Genomic DNA, 22,766 nt, shown 5'->3' on the forward strand with positions numbered 1-22,766 from the left:
CATGTAGGAAGTTGGCTCTGTATATACTATCTCAAAGTGAGAGATAGTGTGCACAGAGTCCAAAGGGTTCTCCTTAGAGGTTGATAGTGGCAATAACAGATAAAACTAATGCTTTATTTATGATAGTCTGCTCGAGCAGTAAGCGTATCAGAGGGTAGTGATAAGCATTTGTTGTACACACACAGCCAATAAATGGGAACACACACTCAAAGACTTAACTCCAGGCCAATAGATTTTTAAATAGAAAAATATTATTTTCTTAATTTATTTTAGAACCACAAGGATCAGAATTCATGTAAGTACATACATTGTAAGGTACTTGGCATAGATAAATATGGAACTTTGAAGTAAAACAGTAAGGTAGACAGTTTTGGCAAAATGGCAATAAGATATTTTAAAAGTGGACACTGCAAAAATCAACAGTTCCTGGGGGAGGTAAGTACAATTTAGTTTAGCAGGTAAGTAAAGCACTTACACGTTCAGTCTCCAGGGCATAGGCAGCCCACCGTTAGGGGTTCAAGTCAACCCCAAACACCCAGCAACACAGGGCCGGTCAGGTGCAGAGGTCAAAGTAGGTCTCAAATAACATAGGTGCCTATGGAGACTAGGGATGCTCTAGTACCAGTCTGCTAGCAGGTAAGTACATGCGTCCTCGGGGAGCAGACTAGGGGGGTTTTGTAGAACACTGGAGGGGGTCACAAACACGCACACAAAATACACCCTTAGCGGCACAGGGGCAGCCGGGTGCAGTGTGCAAAGTAGGTGTCAGGTTTAGCATTGGTTTCAACTGAGACACCCGGGGGTCACTCTGCGATGCAGGCAGGGCACAGGGGGGGGGGGGGGCTTCTCGGACCAGCAACCGACTGGGCAATGAGGGACGCCTGCTGGTCACTCCTGCACTGGTAGTTGGTTTCTCTCGGGCCAGGGGGCTGCGGATGGAGTGCTTCTTCCAGGCGTTGGGTTCTTTGTTACCGGGCAGTCACGTCAGGGGGAGCCTCTGGATTCTCTCTGCAGGCATCGCCGTGGGGGTGCAAGGAGGTCGTCTCAGGATGTCCACGTTGTGGGAGTCGCCTCGGGGTCCTTACTGCAGTGCTGGTTTCACTGGACACGAGGTGGGGGCGTCGGGTGCAGAGTGTTGGGGACAAACACTTCTGGAGTGAGGCTGGAGTCCCTTTAAAGATGGTTTCTTTTTGGATGTTTGGACGGAGCCGCTGTCCATGGGAGTTTCTTGGTCCTATGGGTTGGCGGGCAGTCCTCTGAGTCGGCAGAAGTCGCTGCTCCCACTGGATGTGTCGCTGTTGCAGGTTCTTTGAGTCTGGAGACAGACCGGTAGGGCTGGGGCCAAGTCAGTTGTCATCTCAGTCGTCTCTTCTGGGCTTTCAGGTCAGCAGTCCTTCTTTAGGTCATCAGGAAATCTGTTTTCCAGGGTTCAGGGTCGCCCCTAAATGCTAAATTTAGGGGTGTGTTTAGGGCTGGATGGCAGTAGCCAATGGCTATTGTCCCTGAGGGTGGCTGCACCCTCCTTGTGCCTCCTCCATTTGGGGAGGGGGGGTGGGGGCATCCCTAATCCTATTGGGGGAAATCCTCCAAAGCAAGATGGAGGATTTTCTAAGGAAGGTCAACTCAGCTCTGGACACCTTAGGGGCTGTCCTGGCTGGAGGGTGACTCCTCCTGGTTTTTCTCCTTATCTCCTCCAGACTTGCCGCCAAAAGTGGGGGCTGTGTCCGGGGGGCGGGCACCTCCACTAGCTGGAGTGCCCTGGTGCGTTGTAACACCAGGCTTGAGCCTTTGAGGCTCACCGCCAGGTGTTACAGTTCCTGCAGGGAGAGGTGTGAGGCACCTCCACCCAGGACACGCTTTGTTCCGGGCCACAGAGTGCACAAAGGCACTCACCCCATGTGGCCAGAAATTAGTCTGGAAGTGGCAGCCTGGCAGAGACCAGTCAGCTTAGTGCTAGCAGTTGGGCTGGCATGTAAGGGGCATCTCTAAAATGCCCTCGGAGTGCATTTCTCAATAAATCTCACACTGGCATCAGTGTGGAGTTATTGTGCTGAGAAGTTTGATACCAAACTTCCCAGTATTCATTGTAGCCATTATGGAACTGTGGAGATCGTGTTTGACAAACTCCCAGACCATATACTCTTTATGGCTACCCTGTACTTACAATGCCTAAGAATTGGCTTAGACACTGTAGGTGCATAGTGCTCATGCAGCTATACCCTCACCTGTAGTGCACCCTGCCTTAGGGCTTTAAGGCCTGCTCGAGGGGTGACTTACCTATGCCACAGGCAGGGGGTTGTGGGCATGGCACTCTGAAAGGAGTGCCATGTCAACATAGTCATTTTCTCCTCACCAGCACACACACACAGTGTGAGGCAGTGTGCATGTGTTGAGTGAGGGGTCCCCAGGGTGGCATAACATATGCTGCAGCCCTTAAAGACATTGCCTGGCCACAGGGCCCTTGGTACCAGGGGTACCAGTTACAAGGGACTTAAATGTGTGCCAGGGCTGTGCCAATTGTGGAGACAGAGGCACAGTTTACGGAAAGAACACTGGTACTGGGGCCTGGTTAGCAGGGTCCCAGCACACTTTCAATCAATAACTAGCATCAACAAAAAGGCAAAAAGTTAGGGGGTAAATATGCCAACCGTGGCATTTTCCTACAGTGCATTTATCTTCTCCCCTCCTGAACAGAAAGTCCTGCCACATCAGTAGGCACCCAGTGGGCAAGTAATACCTTGTGCCAAAGAATTTCGCATCTTAACAGTGAACATGTGTAGCACTTCAGTGCCAAACTACCCGTACATCATAATTTAGTTTTTGGAAAAGGACCATCCCTAATGTATAACTCACAACTCCTTTGTCATTGCAGTATCCAGTAAAATATTGTATTAGGGTGCTGGGAGATCTGACATGCAGAGTGCATGAAGGGGAAACAAGATAATTTATGCTCAAAGTGTAAATGACAACCGAAAAGCAAAGTAGGAATGCTCAATGCGATGCCGTGGATCAGAGAGAATCAGACCAAATCCAGGAAGCTAAAAGATTCAGAAGAATAGACACCTCACACTCCATGTGGCACTTCAGAGTGATTATGATCAGCTTAAAAAGCAAAGAGCTCAAGAAGAACAGTGTTTTCTAACTCCATGATGGAAGGCCAATAACTGGAGCTTATACAAAGGTTACGACATAAAACACAGAACAGAAGTACAGAACCTGATAATGATCAGAACATGAGGCTAACGCCTCTGAACTAAATGCATGGATAGTGATAAATGTAAATGCAAACCAGAATACTGAAAAAAGCATGAGTACATAGCAACAGACCTCAGTTTCTGATTACTCACCGGTAGCCACATCTCGAGCGCCAAAAAAGAAGTCAGAAGAGAAGAAAGTAACCCCATAAAATGTGAAAGGATGGAAGGGAACGGACCGGCCGCAGAAGTCGAAGAGCCAGATGAGTACGCAGCATATGCAAAAGTAGACTGGCCGGTTGTAGGCAATGATCCAGTTGTGACCCTGTGGCAAGAAAGAGAGAGTTATTACCTATTGCCAAAGTCAGCCAATAGCAAGGCCTCAGTCATGTGTCTCACTTCAGAGGCCAGTCCTCTAGAAAGAACTTTGTCAAACTGCAGATCGTTCTGCAGGAGGTGCATGAAATGTGTTTGTACTTTGAAAGAGGGATCAAACACAACAGGGTTCTTTTAGTCTTGAAATGGGTACTAATACAAAGACTTTGTGAAATATTGCAGTGGAGTTATTTATCATTGAGGTGTTCTGAAACTAAATATGGGCTGGGATTAGAAGTACAAAAGTACAAGTTATTTACCTTCGGTAACAAAATGTCTGGTAGAGACATATTCTAGTTGCAGATACCTTACCTTAGAATTTCCCCCCACGAGTCAGACTGGATTCGGAGATTTTTTTTCTTCGAGCAATACCCTTGCACATCGGTAGGTGGCACCAGTTGACTCCACGGGTGTCGTTTGCATCATAGTTGCCATGATGACGTCGGGAGTAGTACATAGACACTGCCTCAGTGCAGTGATGCCAGTTTATTTTAACGACATCCCACCCCAAGGCGCAGAGCCGCTAAGAACAGTGAGATTGGTGTGCCAGAGCTATGGACCTGAAGGAGGAACCCTGTCCCTAGAAATCAGTTCACAAGCAGGGAGAACAGGTGGGTCGATAAGGAATCTGCAACTGGAGTATGACTCTACCAGATATTTTGTTACCAAAGGTAAGTAACTTGTACATCTGATAAGAGACTTCTAGTTGCAGATTCCTTACCTTAGAATAGATACCCAAGCAATGCCATCCTCAGAGGTGGACTGCGAACCAAGAACATACTAGAAAGTCCTGCAGGACCGAACAACCAAAGTAGCCATCCCAACTGACCTGACTGTCCAGGCAGTGATGTTTAGCAAACTTGTGCAGGAATGCCCACGTAGCTGCCTGGCAGATATCCAGGACAGGAACTCCGCAGGCTAATGCGGTAGAAGAAGCCGACGCTCTGGTGGAATAAGCGCACAGGCCGTCAGAGGGTTGCTTCTTGGCCAAAGCGTAGCACACCTTGATGCAAAGAAGTACCCATCGAGAGATGGTACTTTTTTGCACCACCTTCCCTTTCTTTGCACCCACACCACATACCCAACAAAGAGTTGATTGTCCACCTGGAAATCTTTAGTACGATTTAGATATAACGCCAACGCTCTTATTGGGTCCAGACAGTGGAGTCTCTCTCATGAGAAGGATGTGGGAGTGCTTAAAAAGTAGGCAAGGTGATGGACTGGCCTACATGAAAAGGCATGACAACCTTGGGAAGGAAGAAAGCCTTAATGCGCAACACCACTTTGTCAGGGTGCACAGACAAGAATGGAGGCTTGGAAGAAAGGGCCAGAAACTCACTCACTCTGCGAGCAGAAGTGATGGCAACAAGAAAGACAGTCTTGAAAGTGAGGAGCCGTAAAAGGCTATTGTGCATCGGCATTGAGGTCCCACTGAGGCATAATAAATGGAGTGGGAGGAAATAAATTGGTGAGACCTTTAAGGAATCTATTGACAATAGGAGATTTAAAGAGTGAGGGCTAATTAGGTATACTATGAAAGGCCGAAATGGCTGATAAAAACCCTTTAAGAGTGTCCAAAGCAGAGCCTTGCTGGGCCAAAGAAAGAATGAACAAAAGAACCTTGGAGCAGAGAGGGGCTCAACAGATTAGTTGGTACACCATACCACAAATTTATGCCGACAGGAGTATACTGTGATAACATCGCAGACTTAAGGTGGAAGATCCAAAGTATTCAACTGCCGCTACTCAATCTCCACACATGAAGGCGGAGATTTGACAGGTTTGGGTGGAGAACTGTCCCCTGTTGCTGCGACAAAAGATCCTCCCGAAGAGGCAGTCTGAGTGGAGGATCAGTGGCCATACTCAATAGCTCTGGATACCATACTCTCCGTGCCCTGTCCGGAGCCACCAAGATTGGGCCCGTCATTCCTGGTCTTCTTGAGAACTCTTGGCAGAAGTGGTATAGGCAGAAAGGCGTAAAGGAGATCAGAGCGTCTCTGAGCGAGTGCCGACTTGAAAACTCCAACGCACAAAACAGCTGATATTGCGCATTCTCTGCAGAGGCGAACAGATCTAACCAAGGCTACCCCCACTGCTGAAAGAGACCTTGCGCCAGCTAGGGATGGAGACACCATTTGTGATCGGCCGTGCATCGACGGCTGAGTTCATCCGCTCTGGCGTCAAGAGAACCCACCAAATGTTGAACCACCAGGGTAATGGCCCGTTGTTCCAGCCATGTCCAGAGGTGTAGTGCCTCTTAATAAAGGGTCCAGGAGCCTACTCCGCCCTGTTTGTTGCAGTACCACATGGTGGTAGTATTGTCCTTGAACACCTGCACTACTTTCCCTTTGAGAGAGGGAAAAAATGCTTTCAACGCAAGCCTGATCGCCTGGAGCTCCAGTAGACTGATATGGAGCCCAGAGGCCTCCAATCTCCGCCTCTCCCATGCGGCCGCCCCAACCCAGACGCAACACATCTGTCACTATGGATAGATTTGGCTGGGGAAGGGATAGGGATCTGCCATGGACCCAATATGAATTCGAGAGCCACCACTGCAGGCAATTTGCAGTGCCCTCGGAGATCTGGACCATGTCGGAGAGATTCCCCGATGCTGCGCCCACTTGAACTTCAAGTCCCAACGCAGAGCCTGCATATACCATCTGGCATGTGTCACTAGCAGGATGCAGGAGACCATGAGGCCCAGCAGCCTCAGAGTCAGTCTCACCAAAACCCAAGTTAGAGGCTGAAAGATCAGAATCATAGCCTGAATATCTTGGACTCGCTTTTCGGGAGGATAAGCCCAAAACTACTCTGTGTCCAGAACAGCTCAGATGAAAGGGAGCGACTGAGTGGGAGTCAGATGTGACTTCGGCAACCTGATAGTAAACCCAGCATGTGCAGGTGGCTCGCCGTAGTATGAAGGTGGGAGACAACATTCTGGGGTGAGCCCGCCTTCAACAGCCAGTCGTCGAGGTAGGGAAAGACTGAGACCCCTGTTCTGCGCAGATGAGCTGTAACAACTGCCATCACTTTTGTGAACACCCGAGGGGTGCTGGCAAGGCTGAAGGGGAGCACGGTTAACTGATAGTGCTGTGACCTACCACGAATCGTAGGTAACATCTGTGGGTAGGCAGGATGGGAATGTGGAAATAAGCGCCCTGCAAGTCCAACGCTACTATCCAATCCTCTGGGTCGGAGGCAGACATGACCTGAGCCATGGTGAGCATTTTGAATTTCTCCTGAGCCATGGTGAGCATTTTGAATTTCTCCTTCTTGAGTAAGTAGTTGAGGTCCCGAAGGTCTATGATACGACGTAAGCCCTTGTCCTTTTTCGGCACCAGAAAGTAGCGGGAATAACAACCACGACCTACTTCTGGCACAGGGACCTTCTCTATGGGCCACTTGGCCAAGAGGGCTGCGACTTCCTGGCGGAGAAGTGCCAGATGATCCTCCGGGATTTGTCTGATTGATGATGGCATGGCTGGTGGGCAGATTTGAAAGGAAGGGAATAGCCCTTTCGATCTATCTGCAAAACCCACCTGTCCATAGTGATCGATTCCCAGTGGGGCAGGCGATGGCAAATCCTGTTGTCAACTGGATTGTAGTGAGGGGACGGACTAGGAGGGTTTGGAGGCTGCAACAGGGGCAGACTGGGCAGACCTCTGGTTCCCCGTCCCACGTGGGATTCCGCATCCCTGGCCATGCAGCGCCTGAACAGCATGGGTGGCACGGTGGCTGGGTGTGGGATGCGACAGGGAGCCCCTTCTTTGGCCACGAAAGGGGCAAAAGCAGACTGTTGGGGGCGAGGAGCAGTGGAAAGGCCACAGGATCGAGCAGTAGCACAGGAGTCCTTGAATAACTCCAAGGCCAAGTCCACCTTGTCGTCAAAGAGACGGGAGCCATCAAAGGGCATGTCCATGAGAGACTGTTGGAAATCCCCCCCAAAAAACAGAAGTACGCAACCACGCATGGCGTTCGATAGTCCTGTTCATGGGAGCCCCTGTGTTGGGTTTGGACCAAGTACCCAAAAGGACATCAGTGAGGGCTTCATTGAATGGCAAAAGGGGTTAGAATATGGAAGCCTCTGACCTGACCTCTACAGTAGGGAGCTCAAGACCAAGGACCTCAGTCGCCCTACTGACCACCATAGCATAAGTCGCTCCCTCCGCCGTAGCCACAGTGGGAGGAGACAGCATGCCAGCATCTGGGAAAAAGTGTCCAGTCCACTGGCCTCACTCAATTCCTGTGTCCAGTCCAAAGATGGGTCACAGTGGTATTCATGAGGGTCCAGGGACCCCTCCAGTCCTTCCCTGAATTCGTACCCATAAGAAAAAGGGTCCAAATCCGACCTGGGGTGAGTAGGCCTCATCAAAGACCGAGGCGGCGTTGACCGACGCTGATCTGACTCAAGTGTCGTCGGGGATAAGGATTGGGTCGACATCGCTAGTGGGCACTACCGACATCAGGAGCATCGACAATCGAACCAATGCCGGGAAAGGTCTCAGTGGTAAGACCGGTGTCGGTACGGACCCAGAGTGGATCTCGGTGGCTGGAGCCGAAGCCTCCGGCGCAGAACCCGAAGGCCCCTCGTCTAAACCCCTTGGGCCCGAAGGCACTGTATTGCAGTCGGTCCACCCAAAAATGAGGTGCATGGCCTCATAGAACTCCTTTAATTGGGAGGGAGTCGCTCCGGCTCCCAGAAATTCAGGGAAGTGCGGAGCAGACCTAAAAGCAGGCTCCGAAGACTGAGGCCTCGAGGGTCGACGTGCCTCCTGCGACGCATCAGCCTAGTGACGGGGCAAGGTCAAAGGGAGACGGGACCACTTCGACTTCTTCTTCTTCTTCTTCTTCTTCTTACCTGTCCCTGAAAACTTGGAGGAAGAAGAATGGTGGTGGCTCAGCGAATGGTCTTGAGACCTTTCTCTCGAGCGAGACTGGGGCCTACATGGAGTCGAGTGCCGGGCCGCCATGAGCTTGACGCACTGCTCCCTCAAGGCCTTCAGGTGCATGGCCCGGAACTCTGAGAATGACTTCGGGTCGTGGTCGCGCTCCAAGCACCACAAACAGACCAGATGCGGATCTGTCACCGACTTCATGTGGTGACAGTCGTCACACGGCTTGAAACCGGCCTTCGGGGACATCTTCGACGCACCCAAAAAAAAAAGAACTCACCAAAAACACAACAAATGGGTCTAAGTCGATCAAAAAGAGACCAGGGTAGCTCTCTCCAAATCAGTGCATGGCGTGGAAAGAAAAGAACTGATGTCACTACGCTGAGGAGCGCCTATGTACTACTCCCAACGTCATCACAGAGACTACGACGCCAACGACACCTGCGGAGTCAACCGACGCCACCTACTGACACGCAAGGGTATTGTTCGAAGAAAAAATCTCCGGATCCAGTCTGACGCCTAGGGGGGAAATTCTAAGGTAAGGAATCTGCAACTAGAAAAGTCAATATGAATCAAGAAATGGGATTTGAGTAGCATGTTTAGAAAGCAGCAACTCTAAATATATTTTAATTTGAATATATAAAAGCCATTTATTTGGATGTTTTAAATAGCCAGCTCCTTGTGAAAAGACCAGTTTAATTTTCGTTCACTTTGTTTTAACACTTGTTAGTCCTATGCCAACCTTATTTTACTGCCATTTGGCTCACCTTTAGGGGCATAACACACATTCCAGCAGCCCATGAAGAGAAGGATGACCACCACCTTTTCACAATGCAATCAAAGGGGCTCACAGTCATTAAAACAGAGAGTACCGGACAATGATACAAAATCACTAGATGAGAATTTACCCAAAAGAATGAGTACAAAAAAAGTTGCTTACTTGTAATGGTAGCTCTTCAGTATTGTTATATTTCATTCACATGCTTTCATCATTCCAGTCGTCAAGCTGTGAGTCCATGGCAATATTGCAATAGCTGTCCCAAGTTAAACTTTAGCTCTAAAACTATAACAACTGCTCTTTAGTAATAGCATTTAAAATTAAGCAAACTTAAATCGGAGAATCAGTCTTAAGTACACACATCAAGAGGCCACCATCCTTCAAACAGTGTAGCGCTCATGTGAAGGAATATTACAGGTGGGTTAGCTTAACAAAGGGAGGAGGGCGGGTCACATATGAATCTATGAAAAACAATATTGGAGAAGTACCATTACAAACAGGAAAGTAACTTTTCTTTTCCAGTATTGGATCTTTCACAGGTTCACATGCTTAAATCAGAATAACAAGCAGTACACAATAAATATCAATAAAATAATATATTGGATGGAGGATAAAAGCCTCAGAGTCACTGAAATTATTGAAAAACTCAGGACGCAATGCTGCCTGGCCGCTTGCTGCATTTGTCTGCACTGTCGCTTCTAAACAGTTGCGTCACGTTCTTTCATGTTGCTGCTCTGCATATAGCAGTTAATATGCTCCAGTGAACAGACCCCACTAAAGGAGACAAATCTGGTAGAATGAGCGGTCACCTTGCTCTAAAGTAGCTTGCCCACCTTCATGTAGCAGAATAACATTGCAGTGCAGGAAGCTGGCTCTTTATATGATGTATCAAAATGAGATATATCATTCAAAGAGTTCAGGGGTTTTCTTACTAGTGGACAGGGGCTTGCTCCCAAGGTGCTCTTTTTAGAGGTTAGTGTGGTCGAGCAGCCTTAGGCTTTTCAGAGAGGAGAGTTATTTATGGACTGTGTGCATCTGCAAATGACTCAAGAAGGAAATCCCAGAGGGCGTGGCCAAGCAAGATGGCTGGCTAGACTACCCCTTCGAGCTCCCGTTCCCCTTAACAAATCCTGCTCTATCCTGTTGGTGTGTAGTGATCCACTCTCTGATGTGCACCCCCCCATGGCCCCCACTACACCCTGGTAGCTGAAAATCCCTAAAAGACACTCAAGGGAGGACGAGAAAACAAGGTGGCAGTGAGTACCTGCATGAAGCGGAGGGCCGGGTGCGCCACGAGGAAAGGCTGAGAGAACACCTGCCAGCAACAGTGCCTTCTTATGTTCCGCGAACCACCTGGCCGCCGTGTAGAACCGGTAAACCCTTAGGGGAGCTGTGTAGACGGTGTAGGAAGCTGGCCTGATGTGTGGTGATAACACCATAGGTGCTCACCACCCACCAGACCAGCTTCCTACATTGGTGGCGCAGCGGTGGGATAAGACTCTTGCAATTGCCTTACCACTTTGTCACTAGTCACTTTCCACAGGAAAGACAAGTACTAGATGTTAGGTACACTGCACCTTGTTGTCAGGATTTCTAGTTTGGTTAACATAGGGGTCTAGCATAGCACTTGCCCTAAACTTTCCTAGGGAGCCAAGCTGTTCTAGTAGTTCGGTACACCTACACAACTCTAGCAAGAATGTCCTCAGTACAGCACAACTCCAGGCCCCAGACTCTCACTATGAGGGTCTTACCTTCCAAGAGCTGAGGTAGAAGCGTGTCTCTAGAAAACTGAAGACAAGCGGAAAGCCTAATAGAACTCTGCTTCTAGGGTTACTCCTCCAGGCTGACCAAGACAATGCAGGAAGTCAGGAGGGGGAAGAAGTAAAAACTGTGCCTCCAGTCCTAGACAGGGTAGATTTAGGTTACACTGGGGTGGGTAAGGAAGACGGAATGGTTTCTTACCTGTAACTCCAGTTCTCTTGTAGGGGTATTTCCATGATAGTCATAAGCACTGAATAGTTCCGCATGCCTGCGGGGACCCCGGAGCACTCTTCTGTAGTGTATTCTTAAGTGTAGATGTTTGCCTTTCTTGAAAAAAGGCCTGCCAGGCCACTTAAGTATATCAATGTGCAGCCTAGGTGAAAAGGCTACAAAGGCCAAATTGTTCAATCTTTTGGTTGGTAAGAAAGGAAGCTGTAGTACAGATATACCTTTAAAAACGTATTTATTCTGGAAATGTAGTAAAAAACATGGTTCTCCCACTTCATTTACAACTTCAAATGAGGATGAAACAATGCAGGGCAGTGTAGCCCATAGGCTGCCATTATACAGAACGTAAATAGAGCTGTGCCTTTAAGAAAAGAAAGTCTTCCTGTATCCCATCATGCACAGCAAAAGGCAGTTGCCTCAATTTTTTGTAGGCTTGTAATACAACATGAAGAAACCTGAATATCCCTTTAATTAATAATATCAATATTATTATTGTGGATATCCTTATGTCAATTCCACCGGGGAGGAGGGAGGGTTGCTTATGACTATCATGGAAATACCCCTACGAGAGAACTGGAGTTACAGGTAAGAAACCATTCCTTCTCTCGTAGGGGATTTCCATGTATAGTCATAAGCACTGAATAGATTAGCAAGCCCATCCCAATAACCACGGTGGAGTAGACAGAACAATACCGAAACAATAAATTACGCAAATAGGTTCTTAAGAGAGGCCTGTCCTAGCATCGGAATCAAGGCAATAATGCTTAGTAAAAGTGTGGATAGATTTCCAGGTAGCCGCTTTGCATATTTCTGCCAAAGGAATGTTTCTCAACAAAGCAACAGTGGCTGCCTAGCCCCTAGTAGAATGGGCTCTTGGTCTGCCATCAAGGGATTTATTTGCTAACTGATAACAGAATACTATACAAGAAACAATCCACCTGGATAAGGATTGTTTGGAGGTGGCTAAACCGGTTATAACTGGGCCATAGTTAATAAACAGTTGCAGTGATTTGCGCAAAGATTTTGTTCTATCCAAGTAAAATTTTAAAACCCTTTTAACATCGAGAGTGTGTAGGGTTCTCTCAGCAGGAGTAGACGGATTTTGGAAGAAAGTCGGTAATGAAATGGTCTGGTTTACGTGAAAGTCTGAAATGACTTTCGGTAAAAATGTTGTATGTGTTCTCATTACTACTTTTGAGCCATGAAAAACCGTATAAGGTTCTTGAGCGCAAAGGGCCTGGATCTCACTGACCCTGCGAGCTGAAGTGATTGCAACCAGAAAAGCAGTTTTCCATGTAAGATGCTGGAGTGATGCTTTGTGTATTGGTTCAAAAGGATGCAGCATCAGACGCGAGAGGACAATATTCAGCTCCAAAGGAGGAGATGGACGTCTAATGGGAGGAAAGACCTTTTTCAAACCTTCTAGGACATCTTTTATGATTGGAATTTTAAAGAAAGAGGCTTGGGAAGGGCTCTTCCTATATGCCGTTAGAGCTGCCAGGTGTACTTTTATTGATGACAACTGTAAGCCAGACTTCGCCAGGTTCAACAAATATGGAAGAATAGCTTCTTCTCCGCATGATATTGGGTCGATGTTCTTGTCCAAGCACCACATGCAGAACCTTTTCCATTTGAAGGCATAAGGTGTTCTTGTGGAAGGGCGCTTTGCTTCCCTTAGAATCTCCATGCAGTCCTGAGGTAGATTGAGGTGACCATATTGTACTAACTCAGGAGCCATGCCGGCAAATTCAGCGATGAGAGGTTGGGATGTGTCATCTGGCCTCAAAACTTCATGAGAAGATCGGGGCGGTAAGGTAATCTGATGTGTGGTTTGAGTGACCAGTGAAGAAGGTCTGGAAACCACCACTGGCGTGGCCATTCTGGAGCGATGAGAATCATTTTGATGTGAGAGTTGGACAGCTTGAGGAGGACTGTCGGTATCAGGGGAAGCGGTGGAAAGGCGTAAAGAAATGGTCCTGACCAGTTTATCCACAGGGCATTCCCCAATGTTTCTGGATGGTAGTACCTGGAGGCGAAGCTTTGGCATTTTTTGTTTTCTGGGGTTGCGAATAGGTCTATAGACGGGGTACCCCAGATGGAAAAAATGGAGCGGACGACTGTTGTGCAAAACCCACTCGTGGTTTTCATCCATTGCTCAGCTGAGGGCATCCGCTTGGACATTCTGGATGCCCGGAAGGTGAGTTGCCACTAGCGATAGGTTCCTGGCTAGAAGCCAGTGCCAAATTGTTTGGGCCTCTGTCGACAGAGTCCTGGATCTGGTACCCCCTTGTTTGTTTAAGTAATACATGGTGGCCATGTTGTCTGTCTGGAGAAGCAGAGTTTTCGCCTTGAGTGCGGGGAGGAAGGCCTTGAGTGCGAGATGGACTGCGCGAAGTTCTAAAAGATTGATGTGATAGTCACTCTCTCTGCGACCACGTGCCTTGTATTTGGAGGTGATCCATATGCGCTCCCCATCCGAGCAGCGAGGCATCCGTAACTATGGTTTGAGTTGGAGGCTGTTGGTGGAATGGCATCCCCTTCAGAAGATTGTTCGGAGAACACCACCACTTGAGAGATTGAATGGCATGGGGAGAAAGAAGGATGCTGTTCTCCCAAACGTCCACTAGTTGACACCACTGATTCTCTAGACATTCCTGTAAGGGTCTCATATGGAGGCGAGCATTGGGAATTAGGTAGATGCAAGACGCCATCGAGCCCAGGAGAGAGGATATCGCTCTTGCAGTGGTCTGAGGAATTTTCTTGAGCTTCTGGCACTTTCGGAGGATTGATAACCGTTGTTCCTCTGAAGGAAACACCTTTCCTTGAGTGGTGTCTATAATGGCGCCTAAGTAATGCAACCTCTGAACAGGTGTTGCTGTGGATTTGGAGAGGTTGACCTGAAGGCCCAGACTCAAATGCTGTTGAGCCTCTAGGTATGTGGATGCTTTTATGAGCCAATCGTCTAGATAGGGGTAGACGAATATCTGAGGTTTCCTTAAATGGGCTGCCACCACCGCCATGCATTTGGAAAACGTCCTTGGTGCTGATTTGAGGCCGAAAGGTAGCACCGTAAATTGGTAATGACTTTTTCCGATGAGGAATCTCAAAAACTTCTGATGCTTTTTGATCACAGGAATGTGAAAGTAAGCATCGCGGAGATCTATTGCACAGAGCCAACCGCCTTGACGAAGTTGGGGATAGATTTGGTGTAAGGATAGCATTCTGAATTTCTCTCTGCGAACCCATTTGTTGACTACCCTTAGGTCTAGAATGGGACGGAACTCGTGTTTGTCTTTCTTTGGTACCAGAAAGTACCTCGAATAGATTCCCTTTCCCTGCTGGTTGAAAGGGAGAGGTTCTATGGCCTTCTTTTGTAATAGGGTTGTTACTTCCGCTTTGAGAGCGTCGAGATGGTGATTCATCAGTTGGGTGGAATAGAAGGCGGAGGGCTTATGAACCTGAGACAGTAGCCATTCCGCACAATATTCAACACCCAGGCGTCTGACGTTATGCGTTGCCACTCTTCCAGATGACTTGAGATACTTCCCCTACCGGAGTGGATAATGGAGAAGGGGGAAGCGAGGATTCAGGGCTTAGACGCTGATGCCTGACGAGCTGTTTGGGCAGTTTGTGGCGTAGAGAGACCCCTTGTTTGCTTTCGTTGGGTCGAAAAGGTTCTCTGATGTTGTTGTTGCTGGGATCTTGAAGGCATCCACTGTGGTGTTTGAAATCTTTGAGTAAAGAGTCTAAGGTGGTAGGGACGGAATGTTTTCTTTTGCTCTCTTGGTCTCTCGATGCCCACCGCTTTTAGCGTGTCCAGTTCAGTTTTCATCCACAACATTTCGTCGTCAGCATAAGAACCAAACAAAGTGGAACCTGAAAAGGGCAAATTTTGTATCCTCTGTTGCGCCTCTGGCTCAAGTGAAGTAAGGCGTAGCCAGGCATGTCTTCTCAAAGAAATTCCATGCGAATAATTATGTGCGGATAACAGAGGAGTCGGCAGCCGCGCTTATCACTTGATTGGAGACCATGGCACCTTCACTTACGATCTCCAAAAAATCCTCCTTTTTCTCCTTAGGGAGGTGTTCTGCAAATTGCAGCACAGTGCATGATCATACCTACCTAACAAGGCAGTAGCACTAGCCGCTTTCATAGTGATGGCTGAGGTGGAGCAAACTTTGCGGCCTGCGGCAACAATTTTTCTACTCTCCTTGTCCGGTGGTGAGGAAGAAGACGGAGACGTAGAATGTAATTTCTTAGCAGCCACGATTACCACCGAATCGGGCACTAGATCCGCCCTCAGAAATAAAGGGTCCTGCTCCGGAGGACGATATTTCTTTATAAGCCTGGAAGGAGCAGTTTTAGTTGTGGACGGTGTTAAAAATATGTCCATTGCCGGTTCAAGTAGCCCTGGGACCAGCGGTAGTAGTGGTCTAGAAGAAGAACGCTGGTGTAGAGTCTAAAAACTGACAGAGGTTGTTGGAGCAGGTACTGCCAGAGGGATGTTCAACTTAGTAGCACCGCGAATTAGGACCTCTTGAAAGGTGTTAATATCGTCTATGGGAGAAACTCTCGGAGCCGGGGAGTCAGATAAAGTTGGAGAGTAATCCCTGGTGGATGAGGAGGAATGTCTATGGTGGGAACGAGGAGACCTGCGAACCGAGTCATGCCGATGATGATGTTGAGATGAAGAAGAGCGTCTCGAAGAATGTCGAGAATACCTTGTGGATTCTGCAGGAGTCTGCTGCAGAATCACATGCTGTGCATTAGTCCACCATCTAGTGTTGGGCTCGGAGTGTTACAAGTTGTTTTTCTTCGAAGTGTTTTTCAAATCACAGGATCGAGTGACTCCTCCTCTTCAGTTCCATTGCGCATGGGCATCGACTCCACTGTTAGATTGTTTTCCCGCAGAAGGTAAAGGAAGGAGTGATATAGTATATAGGTATAAAGTAAGATGTCCATTCCAATGTAAATGTATATACATACGTACAAATGTTTGTAACTTAAACGACTACAGGCTTCAGGGGAGGAGGAAGGGTGCATGTGAATCTGCAGCAGAACATGCCACAAACAGATGTACACTGGGTAAGTGACATTTTCCGTTTGATGGCATGTGTAGCTGCAGTTACAAAAATTACAAAGCAGTTTGTCCTCCCATAAATTAGTGGTTGGCCTGTAGGAGTTGAAGTTGTTTGAAATAATGTTCTTAGAACAGCTTGACCTACTGTGGCTTGTTGTCGTGATAATACGTCTACACAGTAGTGTTTAGTGAATGTATGTGGTGTTGACCATGTAGCTGCTTTACATATTTCAGCTATTGGTATATTCCCTAAAAAATCCATTGTTGCACCTTTTTTCCCTTGTAGAATGTGCTTGGGAGTAACTAAAAGCGGTCTTGTTGCTTTGATATAGCATGTATGGATGAGTCTTACAATCCATCAAGCTAAACCTTGTTTTGATATAGGATTGCCTGTATGTGGTTTTTGGAAAGCTAAAAATAGTTGTTTAGTCTTTCTAAATAGTTTAGTTCTGCCTATATAGTATATTAAAGCTATTTTGATGTCTAATGTATGTAGAGCTCTTTCTGCCACAGAATCTGGCTGTGGGAAGAAAACTGGCAGTTCCACTGTTTGATTTATATGAAATGGCGATACAACTTTTTGCTAGAAATTTTGGATTTGTTCTTAGTACAACTTTATGTTTATGTACTTGGAAAAAAGGTTCCTCAAGAGTAAAGTCTTAGATTCCCCTTACTCTTCTTAAAGAAGTAATTGCCCCTAGGAAGACAACTTTCAATGTTAGAAATTAAATTTGACACAAGTGCATAGGCTCAAGTGGTGGTCCCATAAGTCTTGTAAGCACTATATTTAGATTCCAAGAAGGGACTGGTGGTGTTCTGGGTGGAACGATGCGTTTTAAGCCTTCCATGAAAGCTTTAATGACAGGAACTCTAAATTAAGAGCTATGTTGTATATTTTGTAAATATGCCGAAATTGCAGTAAGATGTATTTTTACTGAAGAAAATGCTATATTTGATTTTTTGTAATTGAAGTAAATAACATACAATATGTTGTATTGACGCTGTAAGAGGGTCTATATTTTGAGAATGACAGTAATATACAAATCTTTCCCATTTGTTTGCATAGCACTATCTAGTAGGGTTTTCTTGCTTGCTTAATAACTTCCATACATTCTGATGGGAGTTGTAAATATCCAACCTCTATGACCTCAGGAGCCAAATTGCTAGATTGAGTGTCTTGGGATTTGGATGCCTGATTTGACCTCTGTTTTGTTTCAACAGATCTGGTCTGGATGGGAGTTTGGAGTGTGGTACTACCGATAGATCTAATAATGTTGTGACCCCAGGGTTGACGTGCCCATGTTGGTGCTGTGAGTATCATGTTGAGTGAAGTTTGACGCAACTTGTTGACTAGAAACGGAAGGAGTGGGAGAAGGGGAAAAGCGTATGCATATATCCCTAACCAATTGCTCCATAGGGCATTGCCCTTGGATAGGGGATGTGGGTGTCTGGATGCGAAGTTTTGGCATTTTGTGTTTGCGCTAGTGGTGAACAGATCTATGTTTGGTGTTCCTCACTTTTAAAAGTATTGTTGAAGTACTTGAAGATGATTCTCCCATTCGTGAGTTTGTTGGTGATTTCTGCTGAGGATATCAGCCAACTGATTGTCTATCCCTGGAATGTATTGTGCCAATAGATGAATTTGGTTGCGGAGTGCCCATTTCCACATTTTCTGGGCTAGAAGGGGCAGCTGGGATGAATGTGCTCCTCCCTGTTTGTTGAGATAATACATGGTTGTCATGTTGTCGGTTTTGATAAGAACATTCTTCTGTGTGAAAAGAGGATGAAAAGCTTTGAGTGCCAGAAAGACAGCTAATAACTTCAAGTGGTTTATGTGCAGCTGTAATGTGTTTGACATCCCATTGCCCTTGAATGTTGTGATTATTCAGGTGAGCTCCCCAACAATCATTGATGCATCTGTGGTAATTATGGTCTGAGGTACAGGGTCTTGAAATGACCGCCCTTTGTTTAGATTTGTGGAATTCCACCACTGAAGGGACATATATGTTTGGCGGTCTATCAACACTAGATCTTGGAGTTGACCGTGTGCCTGTGACCATTGTTGTGCAAGGCACTGTTGTAAGGGCTGCATGTTTAATCTTGCGTGTGGAACAATTGCAACACAGGATGCCATCATTACTAGAATTTTCATGACTAATCTGACAGTGTATTGTTGTTGATTTGGATGTATTTGTGGGATTATATTTTGGAAAGTTTGTATCCTTTGTGTATTTGGATATGCTAGAGCCAGTTGAGTATTTAGTATTGCACCCAAATACGGTTGTATTTGTGCTGGTTGAAGGTGTGATTTTTGGTAGTTTGAGAAACCTAGTGTGTGTAAGGTTTGTATTACATAATGCGCATGATTTTGGCATTGATTTTATTAGCTAATCGTCTAGATATGGAAAGACATGTATAAGTTGTCTTCTTAGGTAGGCTGCCACTACTGCTAAGCACTTTGTGAATACCCTTGGCGCTGTTGTTATTCCAAAGGGTAACACTTTGAATTGGTAGTGTTTTCCCTGAATGACAAACCTGAGGTATTTTCTGTGTGCAGGATGGATGGGTATGTGAAAATACGCATCCTTGAGGTCTAAGGCTGTCATGAAATCTTGTTTTTGAAGTAGTGGGATGACATCCTGTAAAGTTACCAAGTGAAAATGTTCTGACAGGATGTAAAGATTGAGGAGCCTGAGGTCTAATATTGGCCTGAGGGTGTCATCTTTTTTGGGAATTAGAAAGTATAGTGAATAAACTCCTGTTCCTGTCTGAGACCGTGGAACCAATTCTATTGCTTGTTTGAGTAGGAGAGACTGGACCTCTTTTTGTAACAGAATTGTGTGTTCTGTGGATAGTTTGTGTAACCTTGGTGGTATATTTGGAGGAGTGTTTATCAATTCTAGGCAATAGCCTTTGCGGATAATTGATAGCACCCAGTTGTCTGTGGTAATATTTTGACAATTTGCGTGGAACTGTTGTAGTCTCCCCCCCACAGGAGAGGTGTGGCGTGGAAGGGAATGAAGGAAGTCACTGTTTTGGGTGTTGTGCAGGCTGCTTAGAGGTCTGGAATTTCCCTCTATTTCTGGGGTATTGTCCTCTATATGTGCCTCTAAAACCACCACTTTGGTACTGTGGTTGGTAGGCTGGCTTTGTCTGAGAGGCTGATGCATCTGAGGGCTGTGTTCTGAAACCACCTCGAAATTGAGGCTCACGAAATGACCCCCTATATGGTGCAGAGTAGAGTGCACCCATTGCTTTTGCTGTGTCTGAGTCTTTTCGTAATTTTTCGATTGCTGTGTCTACCTCCGGCCCAAAAAGATGTTTTTTGTCGAAAGGCATATTCAACACAGCCTGCTGTATTTCTGGCTTGAAGCCAGAAGATCGGAGCCACCCATGCCTACGTATAGTGACTGCTGTGTTGACACTCCTAGCAGCGGTATCTGCTGCATCTAGGGCAGATCTTATCTGGTTGTTTGTAATAGCTTGCCCTTCCTCCACTACCTGTTGTGCTCTTTTCTGGTGTTTTTTGGGGAGATACTGTATTATATCCTGCATCTCGTCCCAATGGGCTTTGTCATAACGAGCTAATAGTGCTTGCGAGTTGGCGATCCTCCACTGATTTGCTGCCTGAGGCGCAACTCTTTTCCCCGCAGCATCGAATTTCCTGCTTTCTTTAACAGGAGGGGGTGCATCTGCTGAGGACTGACTATTTGCCCTGTTCCTGGCACCGCTAACTACAACAGAATCAGGTGGTACCTGATGTGTGATATAATTAGGGTCAGAAGGTGCAGGTTTGTATTTCTTCTCTATTCTAGGTGTTATAATGCGTGCCTTTACTGGTTCGTTAAATATCTGGTCTGCATGTTTTACCATGCCTGGAAGCATTGGGAGGCATTGGTACAGAGAATGAGTTGAGGATAATGTGTTGAATAAGAAATCCTCTTCTAGTGGCTCTGTCTGCATGGTATCCATATATGCTATGCTGCAGCCCTAGTTATGATCTGGCTATAGACAGTACCATCCTCAGGTGGTGACGGTTTGGAGGGGTAGCTGTCTGGATCAATACTTAGAATGGGATCAGTGTCATAAAGATCCCATGGCTCAACAGTGTCCTGTTGTGAGCCATCTGAATGAGTGAGTGACTGCATTGGTGTAGGGCTGGTGGGAGGAAAGGTAGGTAGGTGGAGAGAATAAGGAGGCAAAGACTGAGGAGGTGGTGGTTTCTCCTTCTGTTTTGGCACTTTAGCTATAGACTGCATAGTGTCCAATTCCTCCTGAAAAGCTAGCTTTCTCTGTTTTAAAAGGAGGTGTTGTAAGGATTCTCCCTGTTTCTTTATGGATGTGGATCCTGGATTGCCTTTCATCCATAATTTCCAGAATTGGTTCTACCTCTAATTCCTCTTCAGATGTTTTGTGGCTTTCTTTAAGTCTTTTTGAAAGTCCATGTTCCTCTGTGTAGGTTGGTCTTTTCGGCACTGAAGGGTGCTTTTTCGGGATCGAAAAAGATGAGGAGGGTGAAGGTTTCAGCTCCAATACTGGCTTTCTTATTTTCGACTCCAAAAATGTATGTTTACTGGAGTCGGAATGGAGCTTTTTGCTGTCTGAGGTTTTTCGGAGAAGTGGCCTTTTTCGGTGCCGAACTGGGAGGTCGGTCACCGACAGTCTTTTTTCGAGCCAAACCATGGCCTTCTGGCAGTGGCGTACCCGAGGCCTTTTGTTTTTTTCTTTTCTGAGGGTGCAGGGGCAGACATACTCACATGTTTTCCAGTTGTGACTGGTCTGTCTTCCTCGGATTCCTGCTCAGACTCTCGAACTGAGACTGCTGTCTGCATCAATTCTTCCTCTTCTACGTCGAGATGTCCCCCCACCCCCCTCTTCGACGCCATTTCGAGCCTTCTTGCTCTTCGGTCTCTGAGAGTCTTTTTAGATCGGAAGGATCGACAGGCTTTGCAGTTTTCCTCCCGATGGTCTGGGAAAAGGCAGAGGTTGCAAACCAGATGCTGGTCTGTGGCACCAAGGAGAGAATCAGAATGGAGTCCGATCCATGAGGTTTTCCACATGGTCGGCCTGAATAGGCCCGAGTTGGGCGTGCGCGCCCCGAAGGGCGAACAAAGTTGTTTTCCCGACGGTACTGCTGTGTTGATGGAAGAATATTAGCCTGATCGATACAATACCAAGGAAAGGAGAGTTTACAAAGTTTTCCGAATCGAAATCTCAGAGCGAGAGGAAACACGTCTGAACCCGATGGCGGAAAGAAAACAATCTAACAATGGAGTCAATGCCCATGCGCAATGGAACCGAAGAGGAGGAGTCACTCGATCCAGTGACTCGAAAAACCCTTCTTCGAAGAAAAACAACTTGCAACGCTCCAAGCCCAACACTAGATGGTGGACTAATGCACAGCATGTGTATCTGCAGCTACACATGCCATCAAACATATATGTCTATCTATATCTATCTATCTATCTATCTATCTATCTATCTATCTATCTATCTATATATATATATATATATATATATATATATATATATATATATATATATATATATATATATATTGCATAAGCTTTGAATGTCTCCTAGATAAGTCTTGGCTGCTCATCCACAGATACCTCTAGACAGCACTGGCTTCCTAGACACAGTCTTCATTCACTAACAGGGGTTGCCTGGCCCTGGAATAAGGTGACAACACCATAGGTGTCCACCGCACACTAGGCCAGCTTCCTAGACCGTACCCCCTCTGTGACTGACTTTATGGCAGCGATTCAGGGCTCAAAGACGGAAGTGGGCCACAAAATTGATGCAGTCGCCATTGAGGTTAATTTGCTCAGTGCAGACCTACGCAAGGTATCGGAGGGCCTGGCCAAGGCCAAGCAGAATGTGGACGTCCTGCAACAAGAGGTTCGCGACCTCTGCTCCACAGTGACCGACCTCCAGAAATTAATGGCATGTCTGGCTGAGTGGGTGGAGGACGCGGAAGGACATTCCCAGAGGAATAACCTTCACTTTGTTGGGTTTCCTAAAAAGGCAGAGGGGCCCTACACTGAATTATTCCTGGAGGAATGGATAACTACATCCCTTATGCCTCAGAAACTCTGAAATGATGAACAAATTTATAGAGAGCACATTGGGTGTTGGTCCCCCCCCCCCTGCCCAGGCCAGGCACCCCCCAACCTCCTAATAAGCAATCATAGCCCGTCTTTTTAAATTTCTGCGGTAGGGATGCTATCCTCCAATGGGTCAGGGTCTTTAAACGTTTCAATCAAAACCAATATCCGTTTTCCTCAGACTACATCCAGCGCGTACAGGAACAAAGAAAATCATTCCTTGCTGTCAATCAGCAGATGTGGGATATGAACTTGAAATACAGCCTATTATTTGCAGCCAAGCTTCGTATCCAGCACGCTGGCACAGTACATTTTTTCTTCAATCTATCGGAGGTAAGTGAATGGTTAGAC

At 46.7% G+C, this 22,766-nt stretch overlaps 1 protein-coding gene across 3 annotated transcripts in view; it reads right to left on the minus strand.

The window, feature by feature from the left end:
• PCNX3 (pecanex 3) overlaps positions 1-22,766 on the minus strand; it is a 707,803-nt gene that overhangs the window by 459,044 nt on the left and 225,993 nt on the right. For all 3 annotated transcript variants that reach the window (XM_069207883.1, XM_069207884.1, XM_069207882.1), the window contains one exon: positions 3,348-3,519. In XM_069207883.1, the coding sequence (XP_069063984.1) occupies positions 3,348-3,519 (172 nt within the window). The remainder of the gene's footprint in view (positions 1-3,347; positions 3,520-22,766) is intronic.

This window comes from Pleurodeles waltl, chromosome 9 (genome assembly GCF_031143425.1).
Source record: "Pleurodeles waltl isolate 20211129_DDA chromosome 9, aPleWal1.hap1.20221129, whole genome shotgun sequence".
NCBI classification, from domain to species: Eukaryota; Metazoa; Chordata; class Amphibia; order Caudata; family Salamandridae; genus Pleurodeles; species Pleurodeles waltl.